This window comes from Solanum tuberosum, unplaced genomic scaffold (genome assembly GCF_000226075.1).
Source record: "Solanum tuberosum cultivar DM 1-3 516 R44 unplaced genomic scaffold, SolTub_3.0 scf00181, whole genome shotgun sequence".
NCBI lineage: Eukaryota > Viridiplantae > Streptophyta > Magnoliopsida > Solanales > Solanaceae > Solanum > Solanum tuberosum.
In genome coordinates this window covers 348,682-366,537 of record NW_006239106.1, presented here as the reverse complement: position 1 = coordinate 366,537, position 17,856 = coordinate 348,682, and the positions used below count along the sequence as shown (strand labels likewise).

Genomic DNA, 17,856 nt, shown 5'->3' with positions numbered 1-17,856 from the left:
TAGTAGAAACTATTTAATATTGCTTGTAATAAAATCTAAAGTTTAGAAATATTACTTCTCTTGTATTTGCATCATTTGTTTAGATTGTAAGTAGGAATAGCCATTAAAGGCTTTTCTCTGCATGTTACTATCCCAAACTTCTCATCAATGTCTAAATCACAAGGCTGCATACCATTTGGAAGCTCCCACTCAAAGCAATGCACCAATTGTGCCACCACAAGGCGGACGACCATAACTGCCAACTGCATTCCAGGACAACTTCTTCTCCCAGAGCCAAATGGTACAAGTTGAAAGTCGCGTCCACGAAAATCTATACAGCTTCCAACAAATCTCTCAGGCAAAAACTTCTCAGGATCAGGCCAAACATTTGGATCTCTTTGAGCTGCATAACAATTTACCATGACTCGGGATCCCTTTTGTATGTGGAAACCGTCGACTACACAATCTTCCATAGACTCATGATAAAATAGTGGCACTACAGGATGCAGCCTCAGGCCCTCTTTTACAACCATGTTTAAGTACTTCAAATTTTCCAGGTCGGATTCTTCAACCATTCTTTCAAGGCCTACCACTTCTTGCAACTCCTTTTGGAGTTTCTTCATCACTTGGGGATGTCTAAGAAGTTCTGTCAATATCCATTCCGTTGATGATGCTGTAGTATCCATTGCAGCTATAAGCATATCCTGTATAGTAAAAAGGAAACAGAGGAATAAATTAGTAGTACAAACCATTTCATTCTCAAGGCTTGTGGTATATATGATAAAATGGGATGAAAGTACATACAAAGAGGATAGCTTTTATGTGACGACGGTCAAACTGAAATTCCGCTTCTCCAGATTGCATTATGCCCATCATGGTGTCCACAAAGTCCTTGGTTTGCTTCTGGTCGTGTGAATGAACATGTTCATCAATAATCTTCTCAAGGAACTCATCAAACACCTTCGAAAGATCCTTGAGCTTGCGAGTGAGACCCTGGAGATCAATAGCACCAATGAAGGGGAAAAAATCACCAAGATTTGGCGTTGCTGCTAAATGCACAACATCTTGAACAACAGATTTGAATCCCCTCTTGTCCAAGTCCTCATCCATGTACTTCTTTCCAAACACCATTAAACAAGTCAAGTTAGCATTCAAGGACGTAATCTTTGCACTAAGATCAACAGCTACACGATCATGAGCTTCCTTTTTAAGCGACTCAATAAGAAGTTCAACTTCTTGTTTTCTCATGGATTGAAATGAATTGATCTTGTTATTGCTCAAAAGGTGCACAACGCACAATTTGCGCATGTTACGCCAATACACACCATACTTTGCAAATATCAAATTCTTCTGTCCATAAGACAAATATTGAGATGCCTCATGATGAGGCCTAGTAGCAAATATGTGATCATATGTCTTGAGGACCTTTTCAGCTGCATCAGCAGACGAGGCAATGATTGTAGGTACTAGTCCCAATCGGACATACATAATAGGACCATGTTTGTTGGCTAGTTTTTGTAAATCTTGGTGTGGATTTTTGCCTAACAAATGAAGATGTCCTAAAATAGGAAGCCCTTTTGGACCTGGAGGAAACTTTTTCCTCTTGTGAATGTTTATCAGCTCATACAAGGCATATGTAAATAGAGAAAACACTAGAGCTGTCCATATCAAAGTCATTGAGGGGAAGAGCAGAGCAGAGTAGTAATAGATGAGTTAAGGATGTCATCACCAAGTATATATGCAATGTTCCTAGAATTGATATGCAGTGTATTAAGTCAAATTACTCACAGATGAGCTCAGAAGTCAATTAATACTCAACCAATCTGATAAGTCTGGGAATGGGACAAATGACTACACACACATTTTAATACCAGCAGCCCATGTTATACCTCTTGTTTTCTGTTTATTTTCCAAGAAAAATATATATACTTGTCATTCACTTAAACATTATGGTTGAAATCTTTGAATCTACATTACTGTTAAAGTAAGAAAAAAAAACAAATCTGACCGCCCTTTTATCTTAAAAGAATATTAAAGATCATTGAATCATTTCTGAATAACAATAATATAATACATGTGTCATTTTAACTTGAACATTTATGTCTTCCAACTCAGAGTGTGCACAAGTAGATACTTAAACTTGTATAAAGTTAAACAAGTAAACATATGTGTCCTATACAACGTCCTACATGGCAATTCGCATTCTACGTGTATTATGCCATGTAGGATACGTGTGTCCACTTGTTCAACTTTATAAAAGTTTAAGAGTCTGATTGTGCATACTCAAAGTTGGTGGGCATAAATGCCAACTGAAACAAGACACATTTATGTATGACATAATTCATAAATGTGTCTTGTTTCAGTTGACATTTATGTCGTCCAACTTTGGGTGTACATAAATAAGCACTTAAACTTGTATAAAATTGAACAAGTAGACACATGAGTCATATGTGACATACACCATGTAGGACTCAAATTGTCACGTAGGATGTCATGTAAGGCGCATATGTTTATTTGTTCAACTTTATACAAATTTAAGTGTCTACTTGTGCATATCCAAAGTTGAAAGGCATAAATGTAAGCTAGGACCAAGTTAAATAACATATTTATGTATTATGCTTTTATGTATTTTGCCTTTCTGAATTGGTGACTATTTTAATTGATAACTATTTATTATTTACAAAATTGCAACTATACAGAGAGAGAGTGTAATATTTTACACTAACAATTTAACAGTTCATATGTGTTACGAACAGAGAGTACATCATAGTCGTAACTCATAATATGATGCTTAGAGTCACAAGTGATCACGAGCTAACCCTTGATATTGACATAAGTCATAATCAACTAAATATATACATGTATAAGAGCTTAAATGAGTGAATGGAAGCATAATTATGGAATAAGTTGGTTCAATACATTACTGAACAAAGTTTGGTGAGTTTTGGGCTAAAATCATCCCTCAAATATAACCCAAACATCGTTATGATATAATAATGAACAAAAAACATCCTTTAACTATCCCAAACTTAGCTATAGCCATCTTCTGTTAATAAAAATTTGGGACTCTTCTTTAATGCTTTTGTGCAGGAAAATAATGTGCTCCAATGGAAATAGCTATGAACTTCATACAATTAATCATACTATAGTATAGATGGGCCTTAGAAAACAACGTAAAAGTCAACTCCATAATCTTTCTTGTTCCAACTGTATTTCTATAGTTGACAAGGTGAGAAGGATGTTAGTTTTATTTTCATCTTCTTTCCCTTCTTGAAAGAATTATTGTATTTGCGAAAGACAAGTATAAATAATCATGATCAGAATCGGCTATGACAATGTAAAATGCCCCTTACCTATTTGATAAAATGTCCGAAAGAAATTGCAGGTATATTGTGTATGAATGTCCAAGTCTCATTGAGAAAATTGAACAAAAGGTATCACATTGCCTTTTAAAGTAAATTTAACAACTTCAGGAATTGTATTCAGACGACTATTTCTGAAAATCACATGTTAATGTGAAAACTGAGTGAAGTGTTACGTTCTTGCTAAAATATTTGTATTCTTTGCTATTCTATTCTTTATGAATTCGTTAACAATTTCTCTCTGTTCCAATTTATGTGACTTATTTTCATTTTTAGTCAATCCCAAAAAGAATAACACATTTCTACTCTATCTGTCCCAATTTATGTGATTTACTTTCTTTTTTAGTCAATCCCAAAAAGAATGATACATTTCTATATTAAATAATAATTTAACAATAAAATGTCTATTTTGCCTTTAATGAAATAATTTACAACCACACAAATTTTTATAATTTATTTTGGACCACAAGTTTTAAAAGTCTTCTCTACCTTCTTAAACTCCGTGCCGAGTCAAACTACCTTACATAAAATGGGACGGAGGGAGTAACAATTTGACTGTAAAATGTCTATTTTACCCTTAATGAAATTATTTACAACCACACAAATTTCTATCATTTATTTTGAACTACAAATTTTAAAAGTCTTCCTTTCTTTCTTAAATTCCGTGTCGAGTCAAACTACCTAACATAAATTGGGATGAAAGGAATAACTAAGAGGCCTTTTTTTTAATTATAGAATCGTGATCATGACTAATGGGCGCGAGGTTCAACAGAAAGCCGACTCGTGTTCGTCTTTTCTCTGTTGTTGCTCCCTTCTCCATACTCCTCGTCTCCATTCAGTCCTTTTTCTTCACTGCTAGTTGGATTCTCATTAATTTCAGCCGAGAGGAAAATGGATCCGTTAGTTTTTTAACATAAGTTAACACATGGATGGTTATTGTTTTATTTAACATAAATATGCAATATTCCTAGAATTGATATGCAGTGTATTAAGTCAAATTACTCATAGATGAGCTCAGAAGTCAATTAATACTCAACCAATCTGATAAGTCTGGGAATGGGACAAATGACTATACACACATTTTAATATCAGCAGCCCATGTTATATCTCTTGTTTTCTGTTTATTTTCCAAGAAAAATATATATACTTGTCATTCACTTAAACATTATGGTTGAAATCTTTGAATCTACATTATTGTTAAAGTAAAAAAAAAAAAAAAAAAAAAACAAATCTGACCGCCCTTTTATCTTAAAAGAATATTAAAGATCAGTGAATCATTTCTGAATAACAATAATATAATACATGTGTCATTTTAACTTTATCTCACTGACATTTGTGTCTTCCAACTCAGAGTGTGCACAACTAGACACTTTAACTTGTATAAAGTTGAACAAGTAAACATATGTGTCCTATGTAGCGTACTATATGACAATTCACATCCTACGTGTATTATGTCATATAGGATACGTATGTCCACTTGTTCAATTTTATAAATATTTAAGAATCAGATTATGCATACTCAAAGTTGATGGGCATAAATGTCAACTGAAGTCAAATTAAAAGACACATTTATGTATGGCATAATTCATAAAAGTACCCTTTAATTTATGTCGTCCAACTTTAGGTGTACATAAGTAAGAACTTAAACTTATATAAAATTGAACAAGTAGACATATGAGTCATATGTGGGATACACCATGTAGGACTCAAATTGTCACATAGGATGCCATGTAAGACGTATATGTCTATTTGTTCAACTTTATACAAGTTTAAGTGTCTACTTGTGCATACCCAAAGTTGAAAGACATAAATGTAAGCTATGGTCAAGTTAAATGACATATTTATGTATTATGCCTTTCTGAATTGGTGAATATTTTAATCGATAATTATTTACTCGCTCCCTCCCATTTTATGTGGCAACATTTCCTTTTTGGTCAGTCCAAAAAAAATGTCACATTTCCTTATTTGGTAAGTATTTAAAGGTACAATTCCTCTTTTATCCTTGTTGGTCCCACTTAATCTTGAAAAGAGTACTCCAATACATTTATTAGGAGAGAGAAAAATAAGTCTATTTTTTAAGGGCAATTTGGTAAACATTTCAAAGTCATCTATTTCTTAAACTCCGTGCCCGATCAAATGTTGCCACATAAAATGGGACGGAGGGAGTATTATTTACGAAATTGCGACTATACACACAGAGAGTGTAATTTTTTACACTATCAAGACAATTTAACAGTTCATATGTGTTATGATCAGAGAGTACATCCTAGTCGTAACTCATAATATGATGCTTAGAGTCACAAGTGATCACGAGCTAACCCTTGATATTGACATAAGTCATAACCAACTAAATATATACACGAATAAGAGCTTAAATGAGTGAGTGGAAGCATAATTATGTAATAAGTTGGTTCAATACATTATTGAACAAAGTTTGGTTTACAATAATGATAATCTATAAAGAAACTGAAACTAATTAAGTAGATTGAATACATCAACTCTAATTGAGTGTCAATGAAGCCTATAGTAATACTGACTACAGGTAGTCAAGACATGACCCCCTATTACCCTTAATAAATACATATGAAAAAAAATAAGATACTAGAATTACAGATTGACTTGAGTCCTCAAACAAAGAGAACTTATTACCTGCTGGTTGTAAGCTGTGATATGCATGACTAGGACCATAATAGAAGCATTTGAATCTACATCACATGAATAATATAGCCAACAAATCAAATATGTGATTAGTACTTTGAATGTACTGAGTATGTGAGATATGCATGATAATATGTGAAGCTCAACATGAAGAATCTGAGATGCTAACTGAATACGAAACTATACATATAATTTAATGCAATGATCAAGTAGTAAAACAAGCAACTAATAAATATTGACTAAAGTAACTGAATACCAGGTCATGCAATATTTGAGATTAAATTATGGAAGGTACTATTAACCGACATATAACAATGTGACCTAAACATGGAGTTGAATGTATAATCCCCATCGAAAAGGGTCAAACATACCTTGACAAGAGGGAAATGTTGATCTGATCTGATGTGGTACCATTAAGCTTATAAAATGTGTCCATTGGGGCTAAAAAAACTTATGGTGACACATAATTTTGAGACTTGGGTATACTAGCCCTAGTTCAATTCGATGCTAAGTACTACTTCCAACTGAACATAATCGTTAGCTTCTGAGAATGTTTTTCATAATCATGGATGTCATACTTGACTGTCATACCACTAGTGAACTTTGCTTGTTTAACAAAACGGATCCACGATCATTAATGGCATTCTGGATACCATACTAATGAGGAACTTCTGGGAAAATGTTCAAAAAGTATTGATGACATATCTAGATGTCATGCATGTCATATATCTTAATGTTATGAGTCGAAGCTCCTGAATACTAAAACCTAGTAGTGGAGTAATAAATGTTTTATCTGAAGGCATCTTATGCATGTTGAATTGAAAAGCTGAATGTAAAACAAATCATGAAAATTTATGTATTCTGATTAAGACATGCAATTTAAAAGATATAAGTCTAAAAGACATGAAATTTACTTGTCCTGAGGATTCTTGAAAATATACTTAAGAAAATATACTGAAATCTATGGAAAACCATATATTTGTAGACTATCTGTGAGAAGAAATTGAAATTGAAATTGAAATTCATATTAATCATAAGAAACCTAGATTTCTATGGATTTTAAATAATTGAAATGTAGAGTTCTCTTTGAAATTTAATGGGTGAAACAAACATATTGATGAAATCTCTCATACCTGAATTTCACGAATTCTTAGAGAAACGTTTTGGGTTTAGAACCTTATAACTTGAATTTGAGATATCCTTCTATAGAGTTCTTTGAGATGAAGTTTGTGAAGAATCTTGAAGAGAATATTTCACTTGGAAAAATCTCTTTCTTGACATTTTTGAGTTTTGGGAGAAGAAGAATTAGGGAATGCGGGTGTTGATTCATGTCTAAGGATGTTATTAGGTTATAACATGAAGTTGGGGAAGTTAATAATGGGTAAAAGGGAAAGTATACCCTTCTTGGAACATAATAAGACCTGGAAAATCAAAGAAAACGACTTTTTAGTGAATTTTGTTGGCCAAATCGAGTTCATAATGACTATCATAGTTATTTTGAGTTCTCAACGTATTTTTCTTGTTATGACCCTTTTCTTTAATTTTGTATTTCTTGTTTTGACCCTTTTCTTTGCTTTTCTAATGACTATCATAGTTGTTTTTGGTGATGGTACTATTATTTGTGATGGAAGTATCTGTCATTTTCTCTGTATTTTGTGTTCATCTGGAATGTGTTTATAAGTTTCTTTATAAGAAGATTTATTGTAATTTACTACTTCCTTTGTCCCAATTTAATTTTAGTTATCAATTTGGGTATAACTTTTTGAATTTTTATAAAATTTAGATATTTAAAAATTATTTAAGAAGTACTATATGTCCACATAGCTAATGAATCCAAATATATATTAAAAAGAAAGAGAAAATTATAGTCAAAGAAAAATCGTTTGACTCTCCAAACAGTAACACCTTCACATAAATGGGATAGAGGAAGTATCTTTTAATCCACGGAAAATGATCAAAATTACCCTCGAACTATTCGAAATAGCTCATATATACCCTTTATTTATATTTGGGATCAAAACTACCCTTGCCGTCTATGTTTTGGACCACAAATATCCTTAAAACGTTATCTTGTCATATGTGCTGACATGGTAGTTCAACATGGCAAAAATCCTTTCCTCTCAATTATGTTGATCTTGTTATAGAACTTAAGAATAAAAGAACAATATAAAGATGAAAACAAGAAGAATATAAGACAAGAGATATAGAAGATGAAAATAACAGAAATATAGAGACAAGATATGAGAGTATTTCTTATTCTTCAAAGTATTCAAGTCTATACAATATGAACCCTTATGCCTCTATTTATAGTGTAACATAGAGGCATACAAAAGGTTAGTCATAAACATGACATTAACATGAATATAATGAGGGAGGTTATGAAGTGAAAAGTTACAAGAATAATGGTTATAAAGGTGGAGGTTATGGAGATTATGATTATCTTCGTAATGGAGGAAAGTAATGAAGTAACTTCTTGATATAGTGGACATCCACAATATATTATTTTATAACACTCCCCCTTGGATGTCCATAGATAATATGCCTCGTTAAAACCTTACTAGGAAAAAACCCCGTGGGAAAAAAATCCTAGCGAAGGAAAAAGAGTACACATATCTTTTAACACGCTTTGAATGTTGCCTCGTTAAAAACCTTACCAGAAAAACTCAATTGGGATAAAACCATGGTTAAGGAAAAAAGTACAACGTGTATTTTTCTCCCCCTGATAAAAACTTTACTTGATATCTCGAATACAATGCATTCCAATCTTGTTTCACAACTTCTCAAATAGTGATGTTGGCAATCTTTAGTGAATAAGTTTACAAAATTATCACTTGAATGGATCTTTGAACGTCTATCTCACCATTTTGTTGAATATCATGTGTAAAAAAGACTTTTGGTGAAATATGCTTTGTCCGATCTCCTTTGATTGTATCCTCCCTTCAATATTATTTTCGTATATAGTGGCTGGAATATCCTTTGCCAAAGGAAAATCACATATTTTCTGAATATGATAGATCATGATTCCAACCAAACACACTCCCAACTTACTTCATAGATCAATATTATTTCTGCATGATTTGAAGAAGTGGTTACCCATGTTTGATTCTTTCAACAACAAGATAATGTTGTGCCTTCCTATGTAAATAAATAGTCCATTTGCGATCGAGCTTTATGCGGATCAAATAAATATTCCGCATCTACATAATCAAATCATTTCTGTCTCAGAGATTGATCATTTCAATTTTATTGAAGCTCATCTTTTCTTCTCAAAGAAAATCACACATCTTTTATGTGTTGAGTCACTTGCTTTGTTAGTTTCTTGGCATAACTTGAATGCTAATATGACAATCCTTTCACATAACTTTCATTATGCATATCCAATAATCTTCCAGAAATCTGTAAGTGCACCAATTGCACTAATACATGACATTTTAAATCATTTTCATGAGGTTGAAAAGATTATTTCTTTGTGTTAAGCAATCTCATAACCATTGGGTACTCAATGAAATTGTTTTAAGACCTTTTAAATCCTTCTAGAATTTTCATATAACCTTCATCGTCTAGTTAGACGTGATAATTAGTCATTATACATGTTCAAGTATTTCATCTATTGCCAGACTGAAATAAGTCTCATTACATCCACCACTAGAGAACATATCTCCAAATAATGTCAGGACTTCTGCGAAAACCCTTTATGCCCCGAGGCACAAACCGTACTTTATATCTTACGGTTATACTTTCGCACAATGATTCATTTGTACCCCACTGACATACATTTTGATCTATGAACTATAAGTTCAAAAACATCACTTTTCTAAGTGAAACAAAATATACGTAAATAGTGAATTTTATTTGGCCAAACATTTATCTGTCCATATTATATGACATATTCGACTTTAAGATCCTCGTAACCACTTATAGCATTGAGTGCTACTTCATATCAAAGATGCCGTCGATGGTCATTTTAATTCGATTCCAATTTGACATAACTTATCGAGATCTCTTCATTTTTCATCATTTTCAGGTACCTGAACCTTTGCCAAGGTTTTATGAAGTGTTATGTCATAGTGCTCTTTCAAAGCACTTACCTCATTATCATGACCATTTTGATAATTTGCTCCTCTCTTTCCCCAAGGAGTTTTACGTTTGGAATCGATTGGTCTATCACGCTTTTGGCGTACCATAGACTCTGTCCTTCAAGGACTATTTATTGGAGCATTTGCATAATTAAAATATTGGGTTAGCAAATACATCTGCAAATTATTTGCAACATTTTGCAAATGAATTATCTCTTGAACTTCAAGTTCATATTTGTTTTAATGAGGATCTAGATAATTCACCCACACATAATTTTCAGCTGCTAAACATATCTCCCCCTAATGTTAGGAAATCTAACATTTACCCCCAACCTCATTTGGGGATCCATCTTTGTGCGTGGTGGAGCAATAAAATCATATGTGCACACATCAAATTTGTAGAAGGAAATTATTTTTGGTTCCTGACCCTGAACCAATTGTGATGGGAGAACCTTGTTAGCTTGATGCACACACGTTAAATAAACTCATCTCATATCAAATTTTATTTGAGAAATTTGTTCTCATAATCAATGGTCTAACGATAATTGGAGGCAAACAAAATCTGCTAAATCAATCAGTATTATCAACATAATTTTATAGTTTGGAATTGTGCCCTTATTTAATAATTTGAGCAAACAACCTTACAAAAACCAATTTGTAAGTTGATACAAATGCACATGTGATCATACCATAGATGCATCTATTAAATCATAATAGTAACTTGTCCACATGGCAGGTGAACAAGCCCATATTCACCTTTTTATATGTTCCAAATAATTTCAGGGAATACAATCCCAACTGTAACGGGTACAATGATCATTTTATCATGAGAACAAGCAACACAAGAGAATTCTTGAAGAATATTTTATTTCTTCAAACATATAGTCACATGAATTCTCAATTTCTTTTGCAGCACATCTGAATCAGAATGGTCAATCGGTTATGCCAACTGATATTTATTCTAGTAAACTTCTAGTTTACTTTTGCTTGTGATTCCTTCATCATGCCCATATCTTTATACAACAAACAAGAGAAAGGCGCGTAACCTTTTATGTAAATATTCATGACCCGCTTTGATTGTAGTAATCTGAAGATATTTAATCTTTCAATAATTTTCAGTCTCAATATAATAATTTTTCTTTTCAATTTCTCCGAGACTTAAAAAAGTTTCTTTCGAGAGTTACTACAACCTCAATATTATGAACTATTTCATTTTCTGGATAGTAACAAATTAGTCCTTCCGAAACTTTCAATTAATTTTGTGTACTGCCACAAATTTCACACAACCATTCTTATGGTGACCATCTCCTTGATGGGGTAAATTATTATTATCGTCATGGTTAAAATTATCACATGCAAGACATATTTCTTGACAACCAATGACAAAATTGTGTTGCCACACAACAATATTTATTTTGGTCATAGCCACAACATTTATAGGAAAGAATTATTAATTTTTTTTGTCTTCCAATAGTTCATAATAAAACATATCACAATATTTATGTAGTACTCAAAGTATATGACCAAAATGACCATTCATGTCAATTTTTTTATTTTTTTTCAATATCTCAAACCTCCTGTAGAGGTGAGTGACATTTATCTAACCATACATAAACATGTCCTTATCCAAACAAATACAAGTCACATTCTCTTCAAGAAATGACCATAACCATTTGTACATGCTCCATAAGTTTTTATTAGTCATAATTTGACATTATCAAATTTATTTGACTCACCTCAACATCACTTTAAAAGTACTAAATGTACTACCACTTTGTATTTCTTTATTTTGATGGAGGATTTACAAAACTTTCAAATTGGGTTGCACCAACTCAATGTGACCAATAACCTTTCATACCACTTTGATGGTAAAAAATTACCTTGACATTTGAAGGACCATCTTAAGAACCCATAATGTTCTTCCTTTTAATTACCACAATTGACCATTAACATTTTACTGTACTCATATTCATACATTTAACCACTTGTCATTTTCAGACACATTATATCATGCTACCACATTCACATAAGAGAATGAAGCAAATCAATTGAAAAAATTTCATGACTTTTATCAAGAGCATATCAATTTACTTAGTCATCATTACATCGTCATTATATAACGTTGGGACTTGAACCCAACGTCTCACCCATAAGAAGGCATTTTAGGTCATTATTTGTTGGGACCCAACCCAACATTTTATTATCATGATGCACCAGGAATCTCACCCGATGTATTACCCTCTTGGTGTGATAGGACTTGAATCCTTCGTCTTACCCTTAATCAATGACATAATAAGCCAAATATAATAAGACTCACCATTGAGCCTTAAAAAAATATTGTCACTTTGTGATTAACATGCACAAATAAATATAGAACAAAAGAAACACAATAAAAATATTCTCAACAAAGTATGTACTAATATCTTAAACTTGTCAAAACAGAGAGTTACATATAACATTATATTATATTATGTTTGGTGCACAATAATTACACTACAACAAATATGATAAATAGCTACGACATCAAATTTGTCACTAATTGTTCACTTTTAGTGACAAAATTTACTTTTCGTGCTTAAATATATGAGACACATACTTTTAGTGACAAAACATAAATATCCGTAGAAAAGTTTTTTCCACTAAAGTTTCCCACCAAAAACTTAATTGGCGCCATTTGTTAAGTAATATAAGTCACGAATTTAAAGTTATCAGTGACACATTATTTCTTCATTAATAATGTATCTAATTCATGACAAATTATTTTTTGTCTTAAAATATATTAATTTTTTAACACAAAAATTTCATCTTAAAAAATATGTTGTTACAATATCGACAAATTAAAAGTTCGTAGTTAAATAGTATCCCCTCCGTCCCATTTTTATGTGATGTACTTTGATTTGGCACAAACTTTTAAGAAAAATGGAAAGACTTTTAAAACTTGTGGTCCAAAATGAATGATAGAAATTTGTGTGGTTGTAAATCATTTCATTAAGGGTAAAAAAGACATTTTATAGGCAAATTGTTACTTAAAATAGAAATGTGTCATTCTTTTTGGGACTGACTAAAAAGGAAAGTGAGTCATATAAATTGGGACAGAGGGAGTATAAGTTTTAGCAATAAAAATTTAGATTTAATTATGACATTTATTTTTTGTCACTAATAATATAAATAATTGGTGACAAAGATTTTATTGTCTCTAATCAATCTGTGATTTAGTGACAACAAAAAAATTGTCACAAAATATGTAAGGTGTAAATAGCAACGACTTAAAATTTGTAGTGAATAATTCAACTATTTTCTACTAAAAAATTCATAGCTAAATACAATTTTTGTGGTTACAAAAAGAATAATACAAGTGCTTCATAAGAAATAGACAGAGTCCATTCGTTAATTGGCGAGGGAAAATATTAAAACCAACTAATTCCGTCGATTTTGTAAAAATGAAAAAGTTCAGTTCATCAATTTCTTAAAGTATGCAATTATAAAATGCATCATTTGAAAAATACAATCCAGGTTGTAAGTACCGTGAGTGGGGTACGATTCTACCACTATATTGCTAATATTTGTTGGTTTAACACTTTTATTTTTTATTTGATACACTTTCATCGATAAATTAAGACGATAAAAAAAATAATTTATCAAGTCTTGGTGCTAATTTTTGAGCGTGTCTATTGATTTGTGATTGTAAACTACATAGACTAATATATAAGTCGATCTATTTGCTTCTGCCTAAAAATATGTACATATTTAATAGTAATTTCACATACGTACGTAAAGCAACTATACAGAGATTACAAACTTAGACTTTGCAAAGGTGCAAAATATTTCATTAATTTCTATTAACTTTTTCCATCCGTGTGAAAATTGAAATAAACTAAAAAATGAAAGCACAAATGAAAGAAATGAACCAATTAGGATTTCAAATATATTAGGAAAAATACATAAAAACCCCCCTGAACTTGGCACGAAAACTTACTTTAGTACTTAAACTACACGGGTGATTATATACCCCCCTTAACATCTTTTATGTGAATTATTTTCAACCCTCCGAACATCAGCCCAGTTGAAGGCTAGGCATTGTTACACACACGCGTTTTCATTGGTCCACGTCGCAAAGGATTTTAAAAGTATCTTACCCGTTTTATATAACCCACCCATTCCCAAAATACAATCCAACCCATTTTTAAACAAATATCCCTAAATCTCTCTCAAATCTAAAGACCTAATATGAAGAATAACAAGTCGTTAGCGTGAAGGATTGCTGAGTTTAGAATTTTCGTGAAGAAACAAAGTTACCAGGTTAGTAATCTTCGTTTAGATGATTGTAACATTTGACCGAGTTTAGGGTTTTCGTAAAGCTTAGTTTTTTTTATCGTTTCAGTTTGACGATGGATGTGTACGTTACCTTAAGGTTTCACCATGGTGGACAACTACAACAAAAATCTCGTATTAAGTATGAAGGAGGTATTGTCACTGATTGTTTTGATGTAGATGTTGATAAATTGTCCTACTTTGAATTTATTGATATAGTTAAAGAAATTGGCTATAACTGTTCTGCTTGTGTTGTTTATATTAAACCACCTAAATGTCGATGTGTTGTTGAAGTTAAAAGTGATAGGGATATTATGAGTATTGTACATATATTAAAAAATAGAGATATTGTTGAACTTTATGTGACTCATTTAGTTGAAGAAGCTGTTGTGCCCCCCCGAAATTGGATATCTAAATTATGTGGGTGGGAAATCTAATACTACTTTTGATAAGGAATCTAGTCAAACTTTTGAGGGTAGTGAAGGTTTAGGATTTGAAAAGGCTGCACAACCTGAAGAACCTTATTGTGGGTGAAGAGTTGGGTGAAGTGTTGGGTAGGACTTTTGCTAGTGTTGGAGAGGACTTGGGTAGGGCTTCTGCTGGTGTTGGAGAGGACTTGGGTAGGGATTCTGTTAGTGTTGGAGAAGACTTGGGTGGTACTTCTTATTCTGCTGCTGCATTTGATATTCCAGAAGTTGGGTCTGATTGGGAAAGTGAAAAAGAAGCAAGTGATGATTCAGACAATGCAGATTTGCCTGATGAAGGAGAAGATGAGTATGGTAGTGATGTTCATGAGGAGGTTATAAATCTTAGGAAAGAGAAAAGGGCTGCTAAATTATTATTTTTTTTAAAAAAGCCCTAGATTTGAAGGAGTTGATTTAGGAAAAAAAAGAGTTGACTTGGGATATGATGAATATTTATCCAAGAAACAAAAACTACTTTTGAGGGTAAGATAGATAAGTCAATACTAAACTAGTTAAAGTTATAAAGTTGCTGAGTTGTTTAAATAAGTTAAATTAAAGGGAAAATACATAAAAAAAAACCTGAACTTGGCACAAAAACTTACTTTAGTACTTAAACTATACGGGTGTTTATATACCCCCCCCTTAACATCTTTTATGTGAATTAATTTCAACCCTCCGAACATCAGCCCAGTTGAAGGCTGGGCATTGTTACACACGTGCGTTTTCATTGGTCCACGTCGCAAAGGGTTTTAAAAATATCTTACCTGTTTTATATAACCCACCCCTTCCCAAAATACAACCCAACCCATTTTTAAACAAATATCCCTAAATCTCTCTCAAATCTAAACACCTAATCTGAAGAATAACAAGTCATTAGCGTGAAGGATTTGTTGAGTTTAGGATTTTCGTGAAGAAACAAAGTATTTGCGTGAAGAAACAAAGTTACCAGGTTAGTAATCTTCGTTTAGATGATTGTAACGTTTGACCGAGTTTAGGGGTTTTCGTAAAAGCTTAGTTTTTTTTATCTTTTCAGTTTGACAATGGATGTATACGTTACCTTAAGGTTTCACCATGGTGGAAAACTACAACAAAAACCTCGTATTAAGTATGAAGGAGGTATTGTCACTGATTGTTTTGATGTAGATGTTGATAAATTGTCCTACTTTGAATTTATTGATATAGTTAAAGAAATTGGCTATAACTGTTCTGCTTGTGTTGTTTATATTAAACCACCTAAATGTCGACGTCTTGTTGAAGTTAAAAGTGTTAGGGATATTATGGGTATTGTACATAAATTAAAAAATAGAGATATTGTTGAACTTTATGTGACTCATTTAGTTGAAGAAGCTGTTGTGCCCCCCCGAAATTGGATATCTAAATTATGTGGGTGGGAAATCTAATACTACTTTTGATAAGGAATCTAGTCAAACTTTTGAGGGTAGTGAAGGTTTAGGATTTGAAGAGGCTGCACGACCTGAAAAACCTTTTGTGGGTGAAGTGTTGGGTAGGAATTCTGCTAGTGTTGGAGAGGACTTGGGTAGGGTTTCTGTTGGTGTTGGAGAGGACTTGGGTAGGGATTCTGTGGGTGTTGGAGAAGACTTGGATGGTACTTCTTCTGCTGCTGCTGCATCTGATATTCCAGAAGTTGGGTCTGATTGGGAAAGTGAAAAAGAAGCAAGTGATGATTCAGACAATGCAGATTTGCCTGATGAAGGAGAAGATGAGTATGGTAGTGATGTTCATGAGGAGGTTATAAATCTTAGGAAAGAGAAAAGGGCTGCTAAAAGAAAAAAGAGAAAAGAAAAGGGCCCTAGATCTGAAGGAGTAGATTTAGATTTAAAAGAAAAGTTGATTTGGGATATGATGAATATTTATCCAAGAAACAAAAACTACTTTTGAGGGTAAGATAGATGGAGATGAGCCCTACTTTGATTCAGATGAAGCTGTTAGTTTTGAAATAGATACTGATGAAGATGTTAATGAGGAAGATAAGGTTGAACAACCTATAAGAAGACAAAGAAAGGCAAGAAGAGCAAAAAGAAAAAAAAAGTAGTATTTGATCCTACCTGTCAGTTAATAGTTTGGGAGACTGGTCTTGCTTTTGAAAGTGTTAAGCAGTTTAGAGAAGCTATTACAGATATGCAGTTCAAGAACATGTTGAATTAGATAAATGTGTTAATGATGCAACTAGGGTGAGGGTAAAGTGTACAGCTGGTTGTCCATGGTTGTTGTTTGGAAGTATTGATTCAAGAACAGGAGATTTTGTGGTGAAGAATTATAATCCCGTACATAAATGCAATGGCACAACCAAAAATAAATTGGTGAATTCAAAGTACTTATCAGAAAAGTACAAGGATAAAATTATTTCTGAGCCTGGAATTAGAGTTTTTCAGTTTCAAATTTTAGTGAAAAAAGCGTTGAATGTGTATGTAGGGAGGACTGTAGCAAGGAAAGCTAGAAACATTGTGTTGAAACAAATTAAGGGTGATCATGTGGAGGAGTTTAAAAGAATTTTAGATTATAGAGATGAGCTCTTAAAGACTAATCCAGGCAGCACATGTGTGGTGAGACTTAGTGAAGAAACTTTTGAAGGTGGTAGAAAAATGTTTCAATCATTTTACATATGCTTTGATGCTTTAAAGAAGGCATTCAAAGTTGGAGCTAGAAGATGTATAGGATTTGATGGTTGCTTCTTGAAAGGTGTTTCTAGAGGTCAATTACTTGTGGCTGTTTGTAAGGATGGGAACAACCAAATACTACCACTAGCATGGGCAGTTGTTGAGGTTGAAAACACATTCACTTGGAAATGATTTATCAAGCTTGTAAGACATGATCTTGAGCTAGGATATGGAACAGAATTGACAACCATTACTGATATGCAGAAGGTATTTTTGTTTTCTTTTTCATTTATTCATTAAGTTAGATCTCATGTTATTCTAAATGTTGTTGTTTAAAGGGTCTTGACAAAGCTATTCAAGATCTTCTGCCAAATGCAGAACAAAAAAT

The 17,856-nt window shown here is 32.6% G+C and overlaps 1 protein-coding gene across 1 annotated transcript; it reads right to left on the bottom strand.

Moving 5' to 3' along the window:
• On the bottom strand, positions 1-1,712 carry LOC102591929 (cytochrome P450 CYP736A12-like). Its single transcript, XM_006354660.2, has 2 exons — positions 784-1,712; positions 1-683 (listed from the first exon to the last, which is right to left on the bottom strand). Exons 1-2 carry the CDS (start codon positions 1,654-1,656, stop codon positions 72-74), a joined length of 1,485 nt encoding a protein of 494 aa, XP_006354722.1. The 5' UTR covers positions 1,657-1,712; the 3' UTR covers positions 1-71.
• Between the last annotated feature and the right edge of the window lie 16,144 nt (positions 1,713-17,856).

Coding starts and splice junctions, on each gene's coding strand:
- LOC102591929 (XM_006354660.2), bottom strand. CDS start 1,656: ATGACTTTGATATGGACAGCTCTAGTGTTTTCTCTATTTACATATGCC. Junction 684..783: donor ACATAAAAGCTATCCTCTTT/GTATGTACTTTC, acceptor TTTACTATACAG/GATATGCTTATAGCTGCAAT.